The sequence below is a fragment of the Rattus rattus genome, chromosome 2 (genome assembly GCF_011064425.1).
Source record: "Rattus rattus isolate New Zealand chromosome 2, Rrattus_CSIRO_v1, whole genome shotgun sequence".
Classification (NCBI taxonomy): domain Eukaryota; kingdom Metazoa; phylum Chordata; class Mammalia; order Rodentia; family Muridae; genus Rattus; species Rattus rattus.
This window is the reverse complement of record NC_046155.1, coordinates 211,343,239-211,368,412: the sequence shown is the minus strand read 5'-3', so window position 1 is coordinate 211,368,412 and position 25,174 is coordinate 211,343,239. Positions and strand designations below refer to the sequence as shown.

At 43.6% G+C, this 25,174-nt stretch overlaps 1 protein-coding gene across 1 annotated transcript in view; it reads left to right on the top strand.

Annotated features, from left to right (window-relative positions):
• The first annotated feature begins 4,607 nt into the window (after positions 1-4,607).
• Positions 4,608-25,174, top strand: part of LOC116893555 (A-kinase anchor protein 7 isoforms delta and gamma-like) — a 135,695-nt gene continuing 115,128 nt past the window's right edge. Inside the window, exons 1-5 of the mRNA XM_032895268.1 lie at positions 4,608-4,755; positions 5,027-5,132; positions 6,936-7,045; positions 13,605-13,736; positions 19,169-19,308. Of these exons, the coding sequence (XP_032751159.1) occupies positions 4,608-4,755; positions 5,027-5,132; positions 6,936-7,045; positions 13,605-13,736; positions 19,169-19,308 (636 nt within the window). The remainder of the gene's footprint in view (positions 4,756-5,026; positions 5,133-6,935; positions 7,046-13,604; positions 13,737-19,168; positions 19,309-25,174) is intronic.

Here is a 25,174-nt window from a genome sequence, read left to right as displayed (position 1 = left end):
ATTCAAAATTCATTATTTGGCTAACATGTCCAATCAGGATTTACTAACTCACCCTAGCACAGACTTCCCCCCTTTTCTCCTTAAAAACCCACTCCTGCAGACGAAAACATACACAAAAACAAACCACCAACACAAAAACAAAACCAAAACAAAAAAACAAAACAAAAAAAAAACCCTGCTGCGACTTGCTGCCTGCCCTTGTCCTATCCAGAGGCAGCCCCCACCTTGCCCCTCCCAGGTAATAAGTCTCCTTTGTGCTAAGAATTTGGTGTCTGGGTGTATTCTGCGCCTTCTGCTTGAGGTTGCCAAATCTCTTCAATTGTATCTAATCAACTCAAGTGAGGAATTTTCTTGGTCATGTTATCTGAAGAGAGGAAATCCACCCTAAAACTGAGCCTCCCCTTCTGGTGGCAGCCCAAAATAAAGGAGACGGAAGAAGGTTATTTTTATTTTTAATCTATGTGTTACTGCTTGTGTGTGTGTGTGTGTGTGTGTGTGTGTGTGTGTGTGTGTGTGTGTGTGTGTGTGTGTGTGCTTGCCTTTATTCTTTCTGGCAAGTTCATTGAGTTGGTTGTTTCCGCTGTTACATTCCTTTGGTGCGATTAGGAACCTTCTTTAGTCTTCCACAGTGGACCGAGAACCAGTGGCTCTTTGGGAATCCGTGTAGCTCCACATTAGGACTGCAGACTTGTGGACTGAGCAACTACGGTGTTTTAGCCTTTCCGGTATGAGACAGCCATTTTTAGACTTACCTGGTGTTAACTTATAAGCAATTCCGCTAGGCTTCTCCCAGGGACCTAGCAAGGGCTTACCTTAAATGTGCCGCTATTACCTGTCAGGTGCAGCCTAACAGCCTAAAAAAAAAAAAAAAAAAAAAAAAAACTGCTCGCCGCCCCAGTTCGCCCACGTGTTCCCAGCCAGCCAATCTCTCTCCTCCTTTCTGTTGTCTCTCCCTTCTCTACCCTCGTGGCTTTGCTCCCATCTCTCTGCCCCTACCTCTTCTACAGGCCCTTCTTCCTCTCCCTTCCCCCAAATAAACCCCTTTTATACCAGGTCTATTGCATGGTGTGATTTCTCAGGGGGATATCCTGGCATGGGCCCACCAAGTTCCCCACCCCGTCATTATATTTCATAACATATAGCAAAGCGCGGTACAGTATGAAGAGACTACGGGGCAGGGGACGTGGGGAGCAAATGTGTAGAAAATAAAGGCTTTAAGTAAAGATCGGTATGCAGGGAAAGCCTTGTTCTTGTGTGCGGTACAGGAATACAATGGTGCTAGGCAATCCAGGGAGCCCTTTTGGGTTCTTAGCTTAACAAAATAAATAACTTAGAATTAGAGTTTGCAACAAAACACAATGACCGAAAAGCAAGTTGGAGGGAAGGGCTTATTTGGCTTATACCTCATTATTGTTCATCATGGAGGGAAGTCAGGACAGGAACTCAAACAGGGCAGGATTCTGGAGACAGGTACTAATGCATGGGGAGCCATGGGGGGGCGCTGATTTCTTATAGAACCCAGGACCACCAGCCCAGAGTTGGCGCCACCCACACTGGGCTGGGCCCTCCTCCATCAACTACAGGGTCAGATTTTATGGAGGCATCTTCTCAATTCAGGCTCTCTCCTTTCAAATAACTCTAGTTCGTGTGTCAAGTTGACAGAAGACTAGCCAGTTTTTCTCTTTGAGAGAAAAACAACCAGGCCAGGCAAGCTTTAAATACTGGCAGAGTAACCGTGCTTTTTAGAGGTTGAGGTCAGAGAAAGAGTGAGAAAGGCTAGAGAGTCTGAGGCTTGCTTAGACTTTGGCCAGTAACTGAAAAATAAAAGGCAAGGTAAAGCATGCTTAGAGCCCGCCCTGAATCTGAGTTCAGTATGCTCCTCCCGTTCCTCTCTTCTTCCCCTCCCCTTCTCCTCCCCTTCCCTCCCTCTCCCCTCCCTAGTCCTCCCATCCCCCCCCCTCCCCTTCTTAACCCCTCCCTCTTCCCCTCTCCTCCCTTTCCCTCTTCTCTCACCCTTCCATCCCCTCTCCTTCTTCCTCACCTTTCCTCTCCAGACCACAGTTTCCCCCCCCCCCCCAACCTCCCCTCTCACCCAGATTCATTCCTCCTTGGTTTTCCTTCAGAAAAGAGCAGGTCTCCGAAGGATACCAACCGACCGCAACATAGCAAGTTACAGTAACCCTCCTATCAGGGCTGGGCAAGGCAACCCAGTAGGAGGAAATAGATCCCAAGAATAGGCAAGAGTCGAAGATACCTCTGCTTCCGATGATAGGAATCTCACAAACGTGCCAAACTAAACAACCACAGCCTGTGCACAGAGGACCTAGCCCGGACCCATGTAGGCTCTGTGAGCCTCTATGAACCCTGCTTAGTTGATTTTATGGGCCCTGTTTTCCTGGTGTCCTTCACCTCTCTGGAGAATCCTCCAATTCTTTCTTTCCCTTTTCCGCAAGGTCCCTGAGCTCTGAGGGGTAGAGACTGGAAGGAGACTCCAAATGGGGCTCTTTTAGCTCATGTTTGGTGTGGGTCTCTCTCTGTATCTGCTCCCATTAGCTTCCCGAGGAAGCCTCTCTAATGATGACTGGGGCAATGGCGATTGGGCTAGGCACTGTCTATGAGTACAGCAGAACTATCATTAGGAGTTATGTTTTGATTTTCTTCTCCTATCCTACGGCTCTGGGCTGTCCAGCCTCTGGTTCCTGGTTCTGCGCAGGCATAAGGCATAGCTTCCTTTTGTGGTGTGAGCCTCAGACCAGAGCCAGTCACTATTTGGCCACACTCACGAGTTCTCTGCCTCCTTTGCCCCAGCACATATTTCAGGCAGGGTAGATTGTAGGTGAAAGTTTAGGGGCTGGGTTGGTGTTCTGGTCCCTCCACTGCAAGTTATGTCCCAAGGCTAAGGATTACACCACAGACACAGAGTTAGAAACTGAAACACACTGCTTTGGTTTGGTTTGGTTTGGTTTTGTTTTTTAAAGGAAGGAAATATAGGAGTGGGCTCTTGAGCTCTTTCTGAAACATCAGACCACACACGAGGTGCAGCACCTGCTTCTCCCAGGTTTTTAGTGTTGGTTTGTTACAGGAAGCCTAAGGAGGGGGGAGGGGTGTTGCTCTACTCTGTGCAAACCGGCTTTCGCCTGTCAACCTTGCTGTTTCAATGTGCTGTTCCTACTCTCCAGTCACATTAATATACCTTTAAAACAGGGGAGGGAGAAATACTCCTTACAAAGAGAAATATATATTCTACTTCCAGTGGGAAAACGGAGGGCAAAGGGTTGTTCGCTTGCTGCATCTCATAGTAATCCTTATGCCTAAACAGCATATTCTGAACCCTGCCCAGCCCAGCTAGCCTAGGCTGGCCTTTGAAGATCCTCCTGCCTCAATCTCTCTTATTTACTTTTGGTTCTCTCTCTGTGATTAGATAGCCTGCTTCTTTAAAAAAGACCGTCTTACATGCAGATCCACAAAAAGGGGCCGGGACTTAAAACATCAAGCAGGGAACTCATCAAACTTCTCCACCAGCTTCTAAGAGCTCCAGCTGGAGAACAGACAGCCAGAAGTCCTATTGAGGTTTTCCAGTGTACAGTAACTTTTAATTTATCGTTTCTCACGGTGTAGGTCATGATGACCTGGGACTTGCTATGCACCCCCAGGTCGGCCTTGAACTCCAGGTACACACAACTCTGGAGCTCTGTGATAAGGGCTGTCCCACCAGGTCAGGTTGTGTTAACTACTATAGTTCTATGAGTGCCTTCTCTGGTCTTATGCCTATTCTAGGATATAGTCCCTGTAGGTGAGGTGTTCTCAAAGTGGGCTGGATCAATTGATTATTGACGATACAACACATTTCCTTAAGTTAAAAATACACCCCACCCCCAACAAACCATCACTAATACCAACATCTGCTCCCAGCCCGGAAAACAAACCAGTAGCATTATTTTCTACAAGATGTATTCATATTTTGGCTAATTTTTTTTATTTAGTAAATTGCCGTTCTCTTATTTACTCGGATACTGAGGGACCTAATCTGCAAAACAAAACAAAACACCCCAAAAAAACATAAAACAAAAAGAACTCTGTAGATGATTTCATTTAGCTATTCCAACTCCTAGCTATTAAACTGCTGTTAAAAATGCTCCTTTTTTTGGCGGGGGGGGGGAGTAATGTTACGTAAATAAAAGCATCTCGTTATAGCGACGTTCAAGGCCTCGCTATTGTACATTCTGCTCAGCCCGCTTATTTTGCAATCAGAGCTTTGTATCCAAAGCTCCACGCTAAAGCAAACACACGGGCTCTCAAGAGACAGCGGGTCAAGGAAAGCTCTCCAGGCCCCAGGCTCGCCCCTCCAAGCGTGGGACGGGAAGGGCCGCGCTGCAGGAAATAACCGAGGGCGGCCAGAGGTCGGAGCCGAGTGCGGCCCCAGGACCGCCCCGATCCGGGTACCCGCGCCCTGCCGGGCCGGCCCCTTCCGGCTCCACCCGAAGCGTCGGGTGCCGGGGATGCTGCGACTCGCAGGGCTCTGCGCCTCCGTAGGCCTGGCCGCCGCGGCCCGCGCCCCGGCTGCCCCGCGGGCCCCGGGCCCGCGCCTCCGCCTCCGCGCCGCGACCATGGAGCGCCCCGCCGCGGGTGAGAGCGCGCCGCCCTGCGCGCCCTGGGGCGCGGCTTCTGCCGTGGGGCGTGCTCACCCGCCCCGTTCCGCCTCCCAGGCCACCCGCAACCCCACGCCCCTCGCGGTCGGTCCTCCCCTCACACCCCGTACACCCTGGTAGTCCGGGCCGTTTGGTTGCATCCGTGGGTCTCCGTGCACCACTCCACGTCGCGAATGGAGAGGGGTGTGATCCCACGGGTTGCGGTTTCATTTACGTCTTCCTATCTTGTGGCTCGTGGCCCAAAGTTTTGCAACACATCCTTTCCCATTGTGTTGGGGAGGTTAACAAAATCAAGAAAAAAAAACCCTCCGTTTTATCCCTTTATTATTTTTTAAATTGTAAATAGAAGGCTCTGAACACCGTCTTGTTTCATTTAGGATTTTACTCGAGGCTTGGCAAGGAGCACTTTAAAATGGGCACCAATCCGCTGGCGCCCAGAGTGAACTTCAGCTTGGTTCACCTTTCGATATGTGCTAAACCTGGGTAGGAATTAGAGATTGGACTTGGAGGGAAAGGAACCGAGAAGTAATAGGGGGAAAAAAGGTGTTCTACAAGATCATTATATCCTAAATGCATACAAAGCATAAGAATATTAAAGTGGGCGGTCTAAGCATGCTAACGGTGTAAATACTTTATATGCAAATATAAGTTATGAGAATAATGTACACGTATGTATAACTTCATGTGAATGCAGTTACACACATCATGTGGGGAGATGCCCAGACTGTCCCTGCTTGAGATGTTTTTATAAGGTGAAAGAGTGTGGGTAATAGGGGGAAGGAAATAGAATACTAGATGGAAGGAGAGGAGCCTTCTCGCCTATTTACACCACGTGACTCTGCAGTTTGGGTTGCTGTTAGCATATTGTTTACTTATAGTGACAAAGCTTAAGGCGCCTGTCTGGTTTACCCGGTCCTTCCATTCATGTAGTGTCGACTTGCCAATTTCTTCTTACTAATTTGGATTGCTCCCTCTTCATGAGGAGGAAGTGGAAGTACGCTGGGAAAGTGGCCCGGTTGGCACGACGTTGAAACATTTCTGGAGACCTACTGTGTAACCGCTTTATGGAGCTAATCCAAGTAGATAGATGCGACGGATGACAGGCCAATTCCATAGCAGTTTGAGTAGCTCAGGGACCAGAAGAGAGTCTCGCCTAATGGAGCCGTGTTTTGCTATTCAGATAGGAAACTTATTTTGTAAAACTTGGCCAGTCTGTCTTTTATGTTTTCTGTTTGCTTGATTTTGATGTTTGCTGATGTGTATCTGTGATTTGATGATAGGCTTACTGCGATTTGAGGATTCGAATGCATTTACATGGGTGGCTTTAGAGGATCCTTTAAATACATTCATTCTCGGTTTTTCCTATAAAAGCAATATTCACTTTAGAGACAACCTAGTGAAGCGGGTTGGAGAGTACTTAGCATTCAGAAACACGTCAGCCTTTATTCTTCCTTCCCTAACTCTACATCTTGGGAACACGCCGTTTTTCCAGCTACTTTTTGATTTATCTTCCGCTCATTTTGTAACGCTGGGGATAAAGCCCAGGGCTTTGTGTATGCTAAGTCAGCATTACCTTCCGGTTACACCCTTGACCACACATCTGCCTTTCAGAGAGTCACCTTTTCTCCGGTTGTTAGACTCTTCATATCCGTGGTTTTCAGTCACTGGTGAGCATGCACTGTTTGATTGTTTCTCTGTTAGGCATTTAAATTACCAACCTGCCCTTCTCTTTGCTTCAAGCAAGGTTGAGAAGAGGCCTGTTTGAGTGAACCCAGATTTTAGTAAGACGAACCTTAGGCCATCTTCCGTACTCCTCACCTGTTGGCACATTGCTTCCTGCCTCAGTTTACAGTGCTGCCGTCAGTCAGTATTTGGTAAAGAGCGCAGGCCTAGTTGATTCTGGAAATTGTGGGTCGTGTAACAGGGTCACTTGGTCAAATGGTAGCTCCTGAATCTACTTGACTTGTGGGCCTGTTACTAAATCAGTGCTGGTGCAATAGTCCTCCTGATAACAGAGTTGTTAAGATTTAAACGAGTTACTTTCCAAAGTGCATTTGCCTGGCGTAAGGTACCCATTTAAATGTTGCCTATTGCTGCTGGTAATGCTAATTTCCAATTAGCAAAATCTAGGGATGCTAATAATGCTAGTTTCCAGTCTCACTTCATAATTATTAGTGTTACATGAACTCCTGTGATTTATCTGGATATCTGTAAATGATACATTCTGTTTTAGTAACAGATCAAGTGTTGGGCGACTTTAAAATTCTTTGTGCCATGTGTGCTCAGGCTGAGGATAGCCTTGGATACCTCATCTTCCTGCCTGTACCTTCCTGGGATTGCAAGTGTGACCCAACAGGCCTGGCTCACACATTTTGTGGTAGATTTATCTCAGTCTGGTACGTGGCAAGCAAGAACTCTCTCATGGTGGTCTATCCCAACTTCATTAACTTTAAATTTGAGACAAAAATCTCACTAAATTGGTTGTATAGGATTTTTTTTTTTTTTGAATTTATAATCCTCAGCTCTCAAAGTACCTGTTATTACAGGTCTGGGCTATGAGGCCCAGTTTATCTATTTTTTTAAAAAAGATTTATGTACGTGAGTACACTGTAGCTGTCTTCAGACACACCAGAAGAGGGCATCAGATCTCATTACAGATGGTCATGAGCCACCATGTGGTTGCTTGGAATTGAACTCAGGACCTCTGGAAGAGCAGTCAGTGCTCTTAACCACTGAGCCATCTCTCCAGCCCCAGGTCCAGTGTATTTAAGCAACATTACGGCAGCCAACACAATGAATTTGGGATTTAAATGCTTAATGATCGACTGCTTTATGTAAGTTTCCTCAGAGAGAAATATTTTTTTTTTTTTTTTGGTTCTTTTTTTCGGAGCTGGGGACCGAACCCAGGGCCTTGCACTTCCTAGGTAAGCGCTCTACCACTGAGCTAAATCCCCAGCCCCCAGAGAGAAATATTTACACCTTATGAAAGAGGACCTGTGGTTGCAATGGATGTCGTTACTTATAGACTTTGCCCAAAGCCCAGCACATACAGACCTGGGGCAAGGCTTCCTGACATTTAGTTTGGGAAATAGTGTTCTGTGGAATGATCTGCACTTCCTTGAAGATGTATGAGACAGATACAGTGATGTAGCTAAGGTAGGGGGATTGTTAGTTCAAGACCAGCCTGGGGTCCGTAGAAAGATCGTGTCTCAAAAGCAAACAAACACAAGAGTTAGGAAGTGGGGAAAGATTGAACCCTGTTGATGGGAAGGTGAGCTTGTGTAATAACACAGTGGGACCCAGCATAGCAGCGCCTCAGAAACAGAAAACCTAACTACCCCATGGCTATACCCTAAGGCCAGCTAAACCACTGCTGGGCATATGCTCACGGGATGCTTAAGTCAGTGCATTATGTGCTACCCACACATCCAAGTTTATTCTCACACTCTTCACGGTAGTCACGTAATATAACTAACCTAGAAGCCCATCTACACAGGACTGGAGAAAGAAAATGTGGTGTGTCTATAGTCTCCAAAATTCCATAACACAGAACTTTTTGCAGTCGTAAAGAAAAATGAAGTCATGGCATTTGCAGGAAAAGAGATGGAACTGGAAATGATTATCCTAAGAGGAAATAAGCCAGGCTCAGGAAAATAACATGTATGTTTTCTCTCATGGGTGGGACCTAAGTTAAATTATATACGTAGATATGCGTGTGTATTTATGTATGTGTGTTTGTAGGTCGTGAAACTAGAGAGGGGATCTTGAAGGGGAGGACGAGATTCTAAAGGTGGTGGACAGTGAAGAAAGGAACGAAGCATTTGTAACAGGAAGGCAGAGAAGGGGACAAAGTTCAGGACGATGGTGAGGCAGTTGGATGTGGCAAGGTGAACTCTTACGAGCAAACGGTGGTGGCGCATGTGTATGAAGATGCCATAGAAGAACCCAGAATAGGTTAACCCCAAACTAAAGCTATAAAGTCAGGGTCATAAAGAGTAAAAGAAAAAAAAAAAAGAAAAACAGTAGTTGTAGGCGGCATTCTCTTTTTGGAGTTGTCTTGTCTACAGAAATTCCTTCCGTTTTGTTCTCTAACAGTGGAAAATAATAACAGGTATTTTGAGAGCTGATGCAGGATTATAAATTTAAAAAAAATCCTATTCAACCAATTTAGTGAGATTTTTGTCTCAAATGTAAATATTATTTAAATATGCAGATCGGTGAGAGTGGGCGGTCACTGTTATGTACACTGTAATTCCTGAGAGATGGAGGTGGGAGAATCAGGCGTCCAAGGCCATCCTCAGCTACATGTTGAGTTTGAGGCCAGCTTGGAGTGTAGGAGACCTTGTCTCAAAACCAAGGCCAGGTAAGCAAACACACACACAAACACAAAAGAACGCTCTAGAGTAAATCATAGTAACCTTTAATTTTTTTTCCCCACTGATATTGGCTGGTTCTAGTTTTGATTTTGGTGTGCGCGACTGAGCCCGGGGTTGGGCATGATAGGCAAGCGGTCTGAGGGTAAGCCCCATCCTCAGCCCCCATTCCTTAGGTTTTATTTTTTTACGCCTTTTAATGAGTCCTGTGAAAAACGAGAGAGCCTGTCGTGTTCAGAGACTGCTGTTAAATACCTTCGTTTTCCGTGGGTATTGAGACAGCCACACTGCTGTGAAATTGTAACCACTCCCAGGTGTGTTCTGGCCTTGTCCAGTCTTTCGGTAAGAATTGAGTGTTTGGGGGCGAGCTGGCTCAGTGCTCAGAGTGGAATTATCAAAGGGGAGCCAGACGGGGCCGGGAGGGAGCGTTGAGGAGGGTACTGACAGTTGTTGAACGTTCCCGTGCACTCCTGGTGGGCCCTTCCTAGGTACTTGGAAGGAGACTGGATTGCTGACACACTCAGAGGCCTTTTAACTTTGGGGTTGATCATACTTGTTACTGCAGTCCATCATTTAGAGTAGATTCAAGGGATAGGAAAAGCTAGAGTTTGGCAATGAATGGCCTTCAAGCTTCCCTTGCACACGGGAGTCACTCAGGAGCTTGTAAGGAATTCCGGAGGATAGCCTGGTCTACACCACATAGACCTGGTTTAACTGGCCTGGGGCTGAGATCTGTCCCTGGGCAGGTTTAGTTCGGTGCCTGGCATCATCGCTGCTAATGTAAGATTCTTGGCTTCACCTAGCACACTTCGCTTGCTCAGCTGTGGTGCTAAATGGATCTAATGCTATACTAAAAGTTAAACTGCATCAAGGACTTAAAGAATGACTTAATTCACCGTGGTTTTTCATGATTCTCCTTGCCTTCGGAATGTATAGGAACTCAGAAATCAGTTTCCCCATTTCACGTATTGCCAAGAATGTGTGCTGTAAGCATTCATTGTAAGTGGCAAATACTGGAAGGGGAAACTAGGCCTTAAAATACACCAAGCCTGCTGAACATCGTTGCTTAACCACCTCCCATCCCCCCACCCCCACACACCCCAGCATCACAAGACCGGCTGTACCTCATTTCAATATCCTGGGGAGAAATCAACACTCAAAATTTGATTATGTTTTCTACTAAATGTCACTGCTCTCCTGAACAGCTGACAGGAAGGAAAGTTGAACAGAGAACAAAATTTGGGCCACCTCCCGAAGATTCTGGACATGGAACCCCACCCATGCACCGACCCCATGACCTGCCTCCTTGGCTCTAAAAACCTGCCTCCTTGGCTGGGAGAGCCTCAACCCCACCCTATACCCTGCCTCTTTGGCTCTGAGATCATGAATCCCACCCCATACCCTGCCTCTTTGGCTCTGAGATCATGAATCCCACCCCATACCCTGCCTCCTTGGCTCTGAGATCCTGACCCCACCCTTTGTCCTGCCTCCTTGGCTCTGAGATCCTGACCCCACTCCATGCCCTGCCTCCTTGGCTCTGAGAGCTCCCCTCTAATCATAGTAGTACGAATGATGCCAGCTTTTGTACCCTCACGAGATTGAAAAGTCTTACTTGAAGCCACTGTAAGTCAGGAACTTTCCACGTGGCATGCAGACTTGGGAAATAATATTGACATGACAGTATCGTATTGGGACTATCTCCTATCACTAAGTGCTAGATGGAGAAAAAGTTAGGGGAGCCATAGTTGAGTTTATTCTCCCAATTCTGATTTTATGCAATTTTCATATACGTTATGGGTAGTATATAGGTATGTTTGATTGTATAAGCACTTTAAAATTGCTTTATCATTGATAATGGTTATTTGGAGTCAAGATCTTGGTCTCTAGCCAGGCTGGCTTTGAACTCCGCATTCTCCTGTGTGCTAGCATTGGAAGCCTGTACGTGCTCCCACGCCTGGCTGACAAGTGCTGTTTTGCTTTCTGAGTGTAAGCTGTGGGTGGGTGAGGGCCCTTTACATGGCATTGTAAAGGTTCAAGATACATATTGATCTTTTTAAACTTTCGTTTAAGTCCAAACTGTGTGTGTGTTACACACGGAAAGCTAAACGGCGAGGAGGTGAAGAAGGTAGAAGAGTTAGAGGATATACTTTTAAAACTAGGACTGATGGTGTCCATGCTGGCATTGAGTCCACACCATAGAAAGACCTGGAGTTGAGAGCATCCTGCCTCAGTCTCCCTATTGCTAGAATTACGGGTCTGAACAGTACCAGTTTGCAGGCTATAGGTTTTTGTTTGTTCGTTTGATTTTAGTTTGTGTGTGTCCAGCGCTAGGGATTAAAACTAGGACCTTGTTCCGATGAGGCAGTGTACTTCTGAGTGTCTTCCCCAGTACCCTGTAAGTCATAGTTTAAAAAGATTTATTGTTATTATTTTGTGTGCATGTGTGTGTGTGTTTCTGTATGTGTATATGTCTGAATGTATGTGTGGTGTAGCATGTGGGTGCCTAGAGTCTAGAAGAGAATGTTAAATCTCCTGGTGGTGGGTAAGCTGCTCCATGTGGGTGCTGGGATTTGACCCTAGAAATGACCCTGGACCTCTGGAAGGTGCAACAAGGGCTGTTACCCACCGAACCTTCTCTCTAGCCTCGTAGGCCACCGCCCAACTCCTCCCCCTTTCCCAGATCCCCTCCCCCAGTTTCCCTTTCTCCCTTTCCCCCTCAAGATTTATTTTATTCTGTGTGAACGGCTGTTTGGCCTGTGGGTTATGTCTGTGTAGCAGATGTTTGCACCACCTTCGGAGGTCCTAAGAAGGTGTTGAACCCTCCGGAACTGGAGTTGACAAACATGCGGTTAGCCATGTGGGTGCCGGGAACTGAACCCAGGTTTGATGGAAGAACAGCCAGTGCTCTTAACTCCTGAGTCATCTCTCCAGCCATTTACATATTCTCATGGAATGTGTTTTTCAGTCTTTGCATTTGAAAATAGAGGGTGACGACAGAAGGAGATACTTTTTAAAAATAGTCTGCAAGGCGAATTAGTCTTCAATGATAATACTGGCCAAAAATTAAGTAAGTATTCCAGGATTTTGTTCAGTACAAATAACATTTATGTCTGCTGATGGAGACCACCAACAGATACACTTAGCAATTAACTGTCAGTTCTGGTCTTTTCCTTAGTTGTTCACCTACAGCATTGTGGGTGTTCTTCCCATAATAGGAAAACAAAGGCCCAGTGTAAAATGTGGCTTTTAGTGCATGACATGGAGGGCTGTTACAAGATACCATGAGGATGATTTGCTTCTCATAGTTGAATTAAAAAAATGCATTTTAGAGCCGTACACTTAATTTTTTTATTGTGTGTATGGGAAGGCATGCATGGGTGATCTGTGTATGGAGGTCAGAGAACAATTAGAATTGGTTCTGTCCACCTGTGGATGGTTTCTGGCAGGCCCAACTCAGGTTGCCAGACTTTCATGGCAAAAGCCTTTACCCAGGAAGCCATCTTGCTGGTCCCAAGAGTCAAGTCTTTTTAAATATATTTCCAGTGTAATGATGGAGTGGAAGAGTTTGTGGAGGAAAAATACAAGACCTCATGCAAATTAGAAACACAGAGTGGGGGGTTGGGGATTTAGCTCAGTGGTAGAGCACTTGCCTAGCAAGCGCAAGGCCCTGGGTTCGGTCCCCAGCTCCGGAAAAAAAAAAAGAAAAAAAAAAAAAAAAAAAAAAAACACAGAGTGGGAGGAAAAAAAGGGATAAGAGGTGAAATGCGTGTGTGTGTGTGTGTGTGTGTGTGTGTGTGTGTGTGTGTGTGTGTGTGTGTGTGTGTGTGTGTTTACATGCATGTGTGCATGTGACTATGATCAAAATATACTGTTCTTGTATGAAAATAACAATGAAACATGTTATATATAATTAATATATCCTAACAAAACAAATATTAAACAAAATATATTAAAATGCCCCACATAATAGAAAATAGACATGAGAAGACACAATACACAAGTCAGCAAATAACTTTGTTAGTTCATTGTCAATAGGTGAAAAAAGATGACCGCTTTTAGATTTAAGAAAATTTATCAATAAAAGATGGAAGATCTATTTGTCATCTATGTCCAACACTACCCTTTGGGAAAGGATTAAAGCCTTCAAAGTTTACTGTTTAATATAAAAAAAAATACACCTTTAGAAACAAGATTATCCAAAAACAAAACAAGCAAACATGGGCATGGTGGCCCATGTCCACCCAGCACTCAAGAGGCAGAGGCAGGTGGAGCTCTACGAGGTCAAAGTCAGCCTGGTCTACAAAGAGAGTCTAGGAGCTGTCCTTGGACAGCTAGGACTTTTACACAGAGAAACCCTGTCTTGAAAAAACAAAACCAACCAACCCACCCACCCAAGTACAACAACAGCAAAAACCACGCCAAGCCAAAGCAAAACAAAAAACACCCAGGACTCTGTTAAAGGAGCAGTTAATAACCTCTCCTTATGACTTGAATTCACCTAGCTGAGTTGGCTTGGTTTTCGTGTTGGAGTTTAACAAATAACAATTCAGTAAGACGTGTTTCTGTTTTTGGTTTTTTACAGGAGAAATAGATGCCAATAAGTGTGACCGTCTACCAAGAGGAGAGGAAGGGACGGGGGACCTGGAGACCAGCCCTGTAGGTTCTCTGGCAGACCTGCCGTTTGCCGCTGTAGACATTCAAGATGACTGTGGAAGTAAGTACTGTGTTAAAACACAGATATTTCGGAGCGCGGACACTGCATCTAGTTATACGTTTCCTCCATTTTACATGTGTGTCGTGCTTTTGAGTGCTAACAGTTATCTGGTACTTTGTTGTCAGAACTGTTGCAGACAATATTAAGGCATGGCTCACAAAATTGTGGACCAGATTATTCTGTGGTTACTACCTGGCAGATGGTTCCGTGGTTTACAACAGCCCACTTTAGTCCTTTAGAACCACCTGTGATTACAGAGCCTACCCCTTCACGTAATAAACGGTTAGTGGCGTTTGTGTGTTTTTGAGCACTTTGCTGTGCATTGATCAGGTCCATCTCTCCGTCAGGGAACCAGAGAAGCATTATCAGTTCAGTTCCGTAGTCCCTCAGAGCATCGTCTATGAACTTTGTGAATTAATTACTTGGCTGAAATGCCAAACTAGAAATGTCATGTCATTGTGAAAGCAGAACTGTACATAATGTCTGTCACCTCTACCGAGGTGTGACAGATTTCTGTTATTCAGGAGCGGGAGATAAAACCTGTTCACTGTCCATCTGTCGGCGCTTCTGATCTGTCCCTGTCTTACTCATATTTAGTATATCTGAGCAGCTTACAGTAGGTGTGAATAGCCTCTGTAGTCTGGCTATTGGTTGAGGAGGTCCATGACCACTGTACACCAGGGAGAAGGACTGGGGTGTGTTTGCGACTCTGTTCTCTTCATGCTTTGAAAAGAATGTCTGCTTCTACTCAGGATGGGCCTCAGGAAGGGGGGCCCTTTATGCAAGCAATCTCGGCCCTGCAACCCCACCTCTTGCCCTTAGCAGGATTTAGTATCGTTCTTATCAGAGCAGTACTGTCTATCCATGTAAAATGGGGTGTAGACCAGTCTACCGAGATCTGTTCTTATAACACTCTTTGAAAAGGGTTAAGAGCTTTAAACCTATCTGAGAGTTAGCCTGCGTTCAAACAACAGAATGGGAGCTTTCTTCTGTGCGAAGATGGCTTTCAGATTCTAAGTGCATGGGCCCTGTGGGATAAGGGGAGAAACAGAACCCTGTTTTCAGCTTCAATTCCTGAATTTCCTTCTTGTGTGACTTTGGTCATTGGAAGTGTGAGTGGGCTGGAGAGATGGCTCGGTGGTTAAGAGCACTGACCACTCTTCCAGAGGTCCTGAGTTCAAATCCCAGCAACCACATGGTGGCTTCCAACCATCTGTAATGGGATCTGGTGCCCTCTGCTGGTGTGCATGAAGAGATCAAAAGTGTATATGTAACATAAATAAATAAATTAAAAAAAAAAAAAAAGCAAGTGTGTGAGTGGGACTTTAACTGTAAAAAGAATGCAGATTTTAATTCCTTCTTGCTTCCTCATTATGATACTGTACATATCAAAAGAGGATATGTGTATAAGAAAAGGGTTAAAATAGAGCAATGTATAATTGTTGTTTTAGAAAACCTTTCTTCATGTGTGTGTGAGTGTGGTACATGTATGCATATGGAGGCTAGACAATGGCATTGAGTGTCTCCTTTAATCCCTTTCTGCCTTGGTTTTTTTTTTTTTTTGGCCATCTTTCCTAGATCCTATAGCACACTGTTTCAGGAGGACATCTGGAAAGCATACCCCTTGCCAGAGAGAACACTTTTCCTGACATTTTAGATGATGTCCCTTGTAGTGACTATTTTGGCATTTTGGTTTCTTTAAAAAAAAAAAAACAACACAGACATATTGTAAAAATATGTTGTCATTTTCATCCCAGGTGTGGGATGTGGGGCTGCTTCAGATTGTCCACAGCGGCTGACTGTGATTTGCTTCATGCTCTATCAGGGGCGTGATTTTGCCAGTGGCGGAGAGTTCGTACAACTATATGATATTTGGAATTCTGGGGATTTCTCAGAGGGTATGTAAACACTAGGGTCCCCAAGGGGCGGGACGAGTTTTGGTTGTCGGCTGCTGTTGGTTATTGTTAGCCATTTAAGTAGTCGTGTGCAAAGAAGAAAGAAGAAGAAGTTAGATATCCTGACAGCAAAGATTAAACTCGCCCCAAGAAACTCAGTGCTGATGTCACCCCCTTCCCCCTTATCCTTTGTTCTCTCCTATGTAGTGTTAGAGGCTTGAAGGGGTGGAAGGAAGAAGGGCCCACAAAGTAGCCAAGTCAGCCACAGTCTCTCTTATTTATTGTACAGTCATCTATACTGGGTCTGCCTGGCTGAAATGGGGTTTTCGCATTTTGGGGGGGTGCTTTTTATGTAAGAGGAAGTTTCACTAGGAATATATAGGAATATTAAATATTCTCAAATAGTCTAATCAAATACAAGAATTTTAGATACATTTAGGGTCATTCACCAGAGATAGATAAGTAAACCATAAGTGTATATAAGGAAGTAAATCTGGAACACGGTGGGGAAATAGAGCAGTTTGGATCACACCTTAGTCTGTTTGGCGATCCAGCAGACATAACTTGAGAGAGGATGTACCAGGACTCACGTGGGTTTCCTCCCTTTATAAGAGAAGTGCACTGTGACTTAATTGGTTAGAAATCCAGGAAGCCTCCAGAAAATGTTTTGTGGTTTGGTTGTTTGTCTCTGACAGTGGAGTGGGCAGGCGTTAGCTTGGCAGAGTCATTTTGCTGATGGGACTAACCCAGTCTGCTTCCCACAGAAGATGGGCAGAGCTTCACTGTTGTTATGTAAGATTGTCAACTCCTAACAACCGAGCAACGTTTTAAAAGTGACATTCATTTATTTGTGTGAATGTACATGTAGGTGAGCATGTATGTTGATAGACAGGTGTATGTATGAGTGCATGAATGCCAGAACACACGTATGGAGGTCAGAGGATAATTTGAGGGAATCAGTTCCTTTTCTCCACTATTAAGGTCCCGGGACTTGAACTCACATCGTTAGACTTGGTGACAAGCACCCTTACCTCCTGAGCCATCTCAGCAGCCCTCAAACCACACTGAAGACTCAAAAGAAAACATTTCTGAGTTGGTTTTTAGTTAAATGACTCTCCTAAGTGTGAAACTCAGTTCTATAGAGATTACTAATTCTTATATTTTTGATTGTGAGCCTAGCCTTTAACGGCTGAGCCATCTCTCCAGCCTGAGATTACTGATTCCTATTTTATGTTTATATGTGTGTATGTTTGGAGACAAGGTCTCATGGGGCTGGCCTTGAACTTCCCCTCCTGCCCCCATGAGCGTTGGCAAAATAAACGTGCACCATCACGCTGGGCTTCCTCACACAGAGTTCTAATGCAATTATTAGAGATTTTTGAAATAGAGGAAATTATCGGTTCATTACCTATCAGCTAGTTATGTTTATGCATTTTAAAATTGTCAAACAAAATTCATCTGAAATCTTTGTATAGGAAAGATTATATTTTAGTAGTACAGATATCAGTGATTGCTCTTCGTCAGTTAAAAAGACATACATTGTATTGTGTGTCCTTTATATAGTTAACTGGGAAGGCAACTACCACATACAGAGTCTAGCATAATGCATGGGTAAGTTCTGAGAATCGCTTTATTAGGTTACTTTTTGTTTGTGTTGTATATATATCACAGGGAATGTTGCAAACCAAGAGGACTGTGATGTCACTAAGTGATATTTTAATATTTAAACATAGTTACTTTTTTAAAATAGTGACTCCATGTTTAAGCCCAGGTTGGCCTTGAACTCCCAGTAGGCCTCCTGCCTCAGCCTTCCCAATGCTGCAATTATAGGTGTGCATAGCCATTGCTAGCCTACTTGAAAGGTTTTTTTTTTTTTTTATCTGCTTAAATAACGAAAAAGGAAATACCAAAACAAACTCTAATTTATTGTCAGCATTTTAATTAAGAGCAAGTGTGAAAACAAACCACAATAACAGATGGAACACTTAATTAATTTCTCTTCTAATTCACTCTGTTGTAGTTTTGGAGGAATAAATAGAATTGAGGGGGGAAAAAAAACAGATGATCTACTTAAGATGACTTGTGGCGCTTTTGTTAAAAAACAAAAAAGCGAAAACCTGCGGTTGAGAGAGTAGCAGCCTTTGTCAATGACAAGTTTATCTGAGCCCAGTCAATGGCTACTGAAGTCATTATGAACATTAACAAGTATAATAAATTAGGTTTATGGGTTTACAAGCTGTACTTCCACGGATGACTTTTTGCTAACTAGTAAAATTACTATAAATAATCTGGTGAAAGATCCGGGGCACATGGCCAAAGATTTCTGCATCTTGTGACCTCAAGTCACCAACCTTTAATATTTTTATCTGTGAGCTAGATGATTACATAAATCTTTTTTTTTTTTTAATCTTTTCGTGTGTAAGCAAGTAAAAGAAATATCAGCAAATCGTCTTTCTGGACACAGATGTGATCCCAGAGTTGGAAGGAAAACGAGGTTCTAGGTGAGACAGCAGAGAGAGAGTCTGTTCTGGTTCTACAGGCTACGTGGTAGACACAGGAAGACTCTCAGCAAATGGGGACAGTGTGACTGACTGTCCAGTGTCACAGTGGCCAGTGTCAACGGGACACTGAAGTAAGGGGACAAAACCATGAGCGCTACAAGGTTGTAGAGTTGTCCCATGTGCAAACGAGAGGCTGCTTTTTAGAACAATTCTCTGACTTTTTCCAGAGGTAACCTAATTGTCGTTGTAAACCATTATGAACTGCTTGATTTGATCATATTTGATATAACTTACCGCTACTAAATTTGTTATTCGATTCGATGCTCAGATGATCTCACCTTTAGCCAATGGAAAGATTATTAATTGATCTTACGGTCTGTCTGACACGATTCTACTTGCTACAGTTTAGACCATGAGTGTCCACCGGGGCCCATGTATTAGGTCACCAGTGCTGCTGACGGTGGTGGCACATCGTGCTAGGGAGAAGTCAGGTTAGCAGGAGGAAGTTAGGTCATAGGGAATGGATGAAATGAACACAAACAAGCCAAGTGGTAGAAAGACTATGATTTCAGATGTTGTGGCTAATAACTGTAATTCTGAATTTGAGGGGCCGAGGAAAGGGGATTGGTATACATAGCAGGACCCTTCCTCAACAAAACAAAACAAAACAATGGGAAAACAACACAAAACAAAAGCAAAACCCGTTGGCATGTGGTAGAGAGTGCTTGTTAGTGTCTTAAGGCATAAGTGTCTGTATGACCTGCTTTTTAAATAAAGTTTTATTGGGACACAGCTGTATCCTTTCATTGTTTTGTCAGAGTTAGCCGGAACTGGAGCTTGTGGTCTGAGCGGCCTAAACTGTTCATGATTACGTGCTTTATGGAAGTGTTTGCCCACTCTTTCTTTATATTTGAAGATGACAGTTGCACAGTATCGCGGCTTATTGTAGATACTGCACGGCTTCTTCTGTTTTAAGCTGGGTTATCATCCTTTAAATGCGTGAGACACACACTCTCTCTGCTCTGTTCTCCTCTAGTCCCTGATGTACCTCAAGGAAACCCAAAGAGAAGCAAAGAAAATAGAGGCGACAGGAATGATCACGTGAAGAAGAGGAAGAAGGCCAAAAAAGATTATCAACCCAACTATTTCCTGTCCATTCCAATCACCAACAAAAAGGTCAGGGGCTCTTAAGAAGCTAGGCTTGCCGTGCGGTTTTATTTTAAATCACCTTTAGGGAATATTACATGATTGTCAGATCACTCACTTCGTGGTTCTAATAATATTTGATAATATTCTAGAAGGACTGTGTGAGGAGACTTCCCATTTACGTTGTTGAAAGTGGTTTACATAATAGTTCTGAAAAAAAATATTACTTAAATCATCACATTTGATGATAACAGGGCCAGACAGAAGCCAGGCCATTAGGAGACCAAATGGCAGACGGCTGGAGAGACTTCCCTGAAGACATGTGACTGTGACCAGACGAGAAGCCAGGTTTTTTTGTTTTGATTTGTTACTTTATTATTCCTCTAGAGGATCCTCTGGTCTGTTTAGATCTGAGGGTAATCAGGCTGTGATCTCTGTTGTTGATCTCTTGATGTAAAAGCCGTACTCACAAGGACCATATCAGGATCCTTTCCAAAGCCTTGCTCCGTGTATTGGGGGAGCCTTTGGGATCTGAGAGCAATGGCCATGTGGGAAAACAGACTCTGAAGTAACTTTGAGGGCAGGAATTGGGACCTCTTGCTGCATAGTCCTTCCCATGATGGGGGAGTCATTGAAACGCCATTTCTGTAAACATTCCTGTGTAGGCTGCATATCCATTGCTGAGAATGCTGGAGACCAGGGATCTGACACATTTTGGACTAGTTTGGGTTTGGACTAGTCGGGTGTTCAGATGTACACGATGGATCTCGGCATGAAATCCATGTCTGAATAAGGAATGCCTTTGCCTTTTGAGCTTGCCTTCTTCCCGCAACCTGAAGGACACTTTAATGCATGATGTCTAGTGTGCCTGTGTCTTGACTGTAGTTTGTCAGATGGCATCAGGTGTTTCCTTGCATTGTGTTTTAGATTTGGGGCATTTTAGGTTTTAGAGTTTTGGATTAGGAACACTCAACCGATTGCATGTTAAACTCAGTATGAATCTATTAAAAAAAATAAAAAAAAAAATCAATGTTGTATTAAACAGTAGAAAATGGGACCAGCCAGAAAATGGGAACTCATACTGAGATACTCTTAAGATAGAAAAATATAATAGTGTATTAACCTAAACTCTGAAGCAGCGACGTGGGAGCGAATTCAAATGACATTCACAAGACAGCCTATACGTCCTAGACTAAGGTTAAGCAGATCTGACTCTGATTGTGAGTCACTTATACTCTCTTTAACTAGGTCAGCAGTTCCCATCTTGAAGCTCATTGGGCTCTTTTTGGGGGTGTTAAACAGCTCTTTTCACAAGGGTCACCTAAAACCATTGGAAAAATACAGATATTTACATTACGATTCATAACAGTAGCAAAATTACAGTTATGAAGTAGTAGCAAAAATAATTTTATGGTGGGGGTAGCATGAGGAACTGCATTAAAGGATTGTGGTGTTAGGAAGACTGAGGACTACTAGACCAGGCCCCCTTAGTGTGCCTGAGGCTCCAATCCAGGACTAGGTATTTGCCAGGCAACTGCTCAATCACAAAGTTAGACCCCCAGCCCTGCTAAGAATCTTTGGTTAAATACACACACACACATAGATACATACATACATATGTATACCAACCAACCATGTTTTGTTGGGTCATTCTAGGAAATAACCCAGTCTTTGAGTCAGGGTCTTTCTAGCTAGAGAGATGACACAATAAGAAAAAACTGACCGTAGATTTGCCTTCTGGTCTCACTAGCGGTAAGGTAGTCCTTGGGCATGTTTAGGAGATACATGGCCGAGAGTATGCCCAAGTGCACAGTCTGTAGATGCTCGTATGTTGTCTGGGTAGGTTTTCTCTTGCTTTAGGACTGTGTGCATGGACATTAGGCAGGAGCAGGGTAAGAACTTCTGCCACATTTGTGGGTGGTTGCCCGTAAGCCAGGCCCTAAGGAGACCAAACGGTGGGCAGCTGCAGTGTCTTCCCTGAAGACGCGTGACCGTGACTTGTGGCTAGAAGAGAAACGGCTTTTGTTTGCCTGTTTGTTTTGATTTGCTGCTTAGACATCAATCCACTAAAGTCTCAATGTGTTTCACTGTGAGGGTGATCAGGCTGTGACTTCTGTCACCCCTAGATGGCTCAGCAAGTGTCCCTCCCTCCCTCACTGATTCAACTGTGTCCTTTCCAAAGCTCTGTAGTTGGTAAAAAAGGAAGATCTGTCAAGGGTATATGAGAAGTTTGTATACTACTCTCACTCAGTCCCTCCGTTAAAGGTCTTCAGATGTCATTCTTGCAGTTTGTTTCCCCCACAGTGTGTCTGCTGGTGTTCTCAGTGTCTAGACTGACACTCCGGGAGTGGGTGCATGCACCCGCATACACAGACCCCATCCTCACTGTCATGTCAGGGATCCGCAGGGCATCGCCACCCCACCAAGCCCTAATCTGAACTCCTTTTTCTTTAAGCATGGTGCTGAGGGTTGAACCTAGGTTTTCACATTATGATAAGGAAATATTCCAGTCCCACCCCTCCCCAGAGTCTTAAAAGTAATAAATACAAATGCTGATTTCATAATGTAATGTCAATTGTAAATTATGTTAGATGGGATAGGGCGGTTTATAGCAGTGGGAAGTGCAGTTTAATTTACTCCTGCCGTCTTTGGAGACTTTCAGGGAGCAGTAAGTTTTTCCGATTCACACAGGACTATGGGGAGAAAAATGTGAGAACTGCATAGGAACAGGACTTTATGTATCAGATCTTTCGCTAAGAGCCTTTTCTGTCGTTTTAAAGTATCTAATTAACGTTCATTTTCTTTTTAAACTACTGACGAGGCTGGGTAGGAAGGCCTGGGAAAGAAGGCCTATTTGCCACACTGTTTCAATGGAAGAATGTCATCCAAGTTCCAGTTTAGTGACCTGCAAACAGGCTCTGGGAAGCCAGGACGCTCACAATGAGCTGCTCTACTTTCCGCCCCAGCTTCTTGGCACCCAGTTTTAAAGAAAAAAAAAGAAAGCATTCAGAATTATAGGGCTCTCCGATTTTAAACGTGTTTTTAGTAGGTTTGGAATTCTTTATTATGGGAAATTTTCATTTCATATTTTTAAGAAATTGGGCTAGAAATTAGATTAGAAAATAAATTAGAATTGCAGCAAGTGAATGTTCCAACCCAGAGTATAGGAGCATGTGTTTTGCAGTTAACGTGTAATTACCTATTAATTTAAAAGAAGAAAAAAATTGATGGCTTATAGCAAAGCTTATTTTAATGGCTTTGACTGTATAATTATTTCTCTGGCTGTTGCCCATGTGTGGTTTTATGTGTTTTCATATGGGAGGTAATCTGCTTGTTGGTTGTCTCCGGAACAAAGTATCTGAGATTGACTCTTGCTGTCCTTGATTGGCTTTACTTTTGTGTCTCCAGAAAGGCCCCAAATCCTCTTCATGCATTAAGCTTGTGGTGGAGAGAAACTGCTTTCCTCCTGGCAAAAGAAAGAGGATTGACCTGGGATACAGAAACCCCTTCAAGGAGACCCCCCAGTGATCCAGTGACAGCTCACTAGGCTGTCAAAGAGTCACTGCTCCAAAGGTCCATCCTGGACACTAAGCCACTAACATAGGGGCCTGGGGAACATTTATGGTCCAAAGCATTGCAAACCTATCAGCATTGAAAGACTCACAAGGACCCATTGGAAGCTGCGGGAATAAGGAGGGAACTAATTTTTTTTTTTTCCTGGAGCTGGGGACCGAACCCAGGGCCTTGCGCTTGCTAGGCAAGCGCTCTACCACTGAGCTAAATCCCCAACCCCGGGAACTAATTTTTAAACAGGTTCTTTTTGCATGCCAATGGACAGATTTCCTTCAGGACTGTTAGAAGTGTTTGCTGCTGGGCTTCTCCATTTTGTGATGTGAAAGCTGCTACTTTTAATGCAAGTATGGAAGATTAGCGAATTCAGTCCTGAAAAAGTAAAGTATTTGAAGTCTTCTTATATTAAACACTTGGTAAAGAATACTTCGGTTTAAGGCTTTTTAAAAAACTTTTATTCCAGTATTACTGTATTATTAGTTTTTCAATAATTTACATGGTTGTTGACAGGCAAGAAAAATGAAAGCATTTAGTGTTCTCTCTCTTCTCTCTCTGTCTCTCCCGCCCTCTCCCTGTGTGTGTGTCTTTATGAGTATTTTGCTTGTATGTATGTGTGTACCGTATACAAGTCCAGTGCCTTTAGGGGCCAGAAGAGGGCATCAGATCCCCTGGGACCCGGGTTGCTGGTGGCTGCGAGCTGCTGTGTGGGTTCTGGGAGTCAGGTCTTCTGGAAGAGCAGCCTCTGAGCCATCTTTCCAGCCCCCAAGAGTATTTAGCTATGAAGAAAAGTTCAGTAGCAGGTCTGTCACGTGTACTTTTCCTCCTTGTCTTAGAAATCAAACCTAGGAGGGGTTGGGGATTTAGCTCAGTGGTAGAGCGCTTGCCTAGCAAGCACAAGGCCCTGGGTTAGGTCCCCAGCTCCAAAAAAAAAAAAAAAAAAAAAAAAAAAAAAAAAAAAGAAATCAAACCTAGGTCTTGTTGTGTGCTAGATAAGTACACTACCAGTGAGCTATACCCAGACTCCTGGATAGGGTATGATAGAACTCTAGTAACTCCTAAAGGGGCAACAAACTTAGCAATGATACAATGTTACAAGGTGAGGTCGAAGGCATTCTTTTACAGAGTACTAGATCATAATTTACGACTCTCCTGTGGAGGCATGCTAATTTACATCATTTGAAAATCTTATGCACGCATTGAGTAAATTAGAATGTTTCAAAGATACAAAGATGACTCTTCTAATTGCATTATTTTAGGATGTGGACTGTGGCTTAGTGGTAATGTTTAATAGTTGAGTGTCTGCTTTTCTATTAACTCAATGAGCAGAATATTTAATATTTCGGTAAAGATTTATTTATAGAAAAGTTTCTTTTAATGCCATATTTAAGTTTGACTCTAGTATTAGGTTGAAAAATATACTTTGTGCAGCTGTACCAGTGGCGGGAATTATGGTGATGGATAAGGTTTAATGGTTTTGTAGAATTTTAAACAGTGACTGTAAAAATTAGTTTCTATTAATCATTTACAGTTAAGATTCTGGAGTGGTCTTTCTTTTGTCTTTTAGAGATTGTGATTCAAAGTAGAAGGCATTTATAAAGTCTTAAGATGGTATCAGGAATCTATAAATTAATTGGAAGCATCAAAGCATAGTTAGAAATTTATTGCTTGGTTAGATTAGCTTTTGAATTTTTGTAGCTTTGAGGTTAATCCCATAGTATAGGGATTATGTGGCTTCTTGGAAATAATAAGTCTTCAGAGCATTTTGTAGTTTTTCATTTTTAGTTTTGCAATTTGTGGATAATTCAAAGGCACAAATAGCCTAAAACCATTTCCACGTGAGACATTGCACTAACTGCTGAAGACGGGCATGGGGCCAACTCTGACTGGAAGCATGTTCTTGGATATCTTCTAGTAGAGAAAGTTCTGGCACAATTTTTGTAAGTTCATATGAAGTGTGTACTTTCAGGGAGATTTGAACCAAGAAACCAAGATCTATAGTATCCCCCAATCCAGAGAAATCTCTCTATAATCCCTTAGGTTTTAGGGAACCCTTGGATCCTTGGATTGGCTTTCCTCTTCCAGGTGTGAAGGAAATTCCTCCTGCAGTCAGCTGGTGACCTGAGCAATTTTCTATGGTTGGTTTTGCTTGTTTGTTTTGTTTTGTTTCTTGGTGCTAGTCAAGTACGTGCTGGAGGAGAACTGGGTTGTTTCCTATTCTGTTTTGGCAGGAACATCATATCAGATTCTCTACATATTAAGTCAGTGGATTTTCTCATGAATTGCAGGGCCGACAATGTAATGGCTGAAACAGATAAGATGAGCCTTT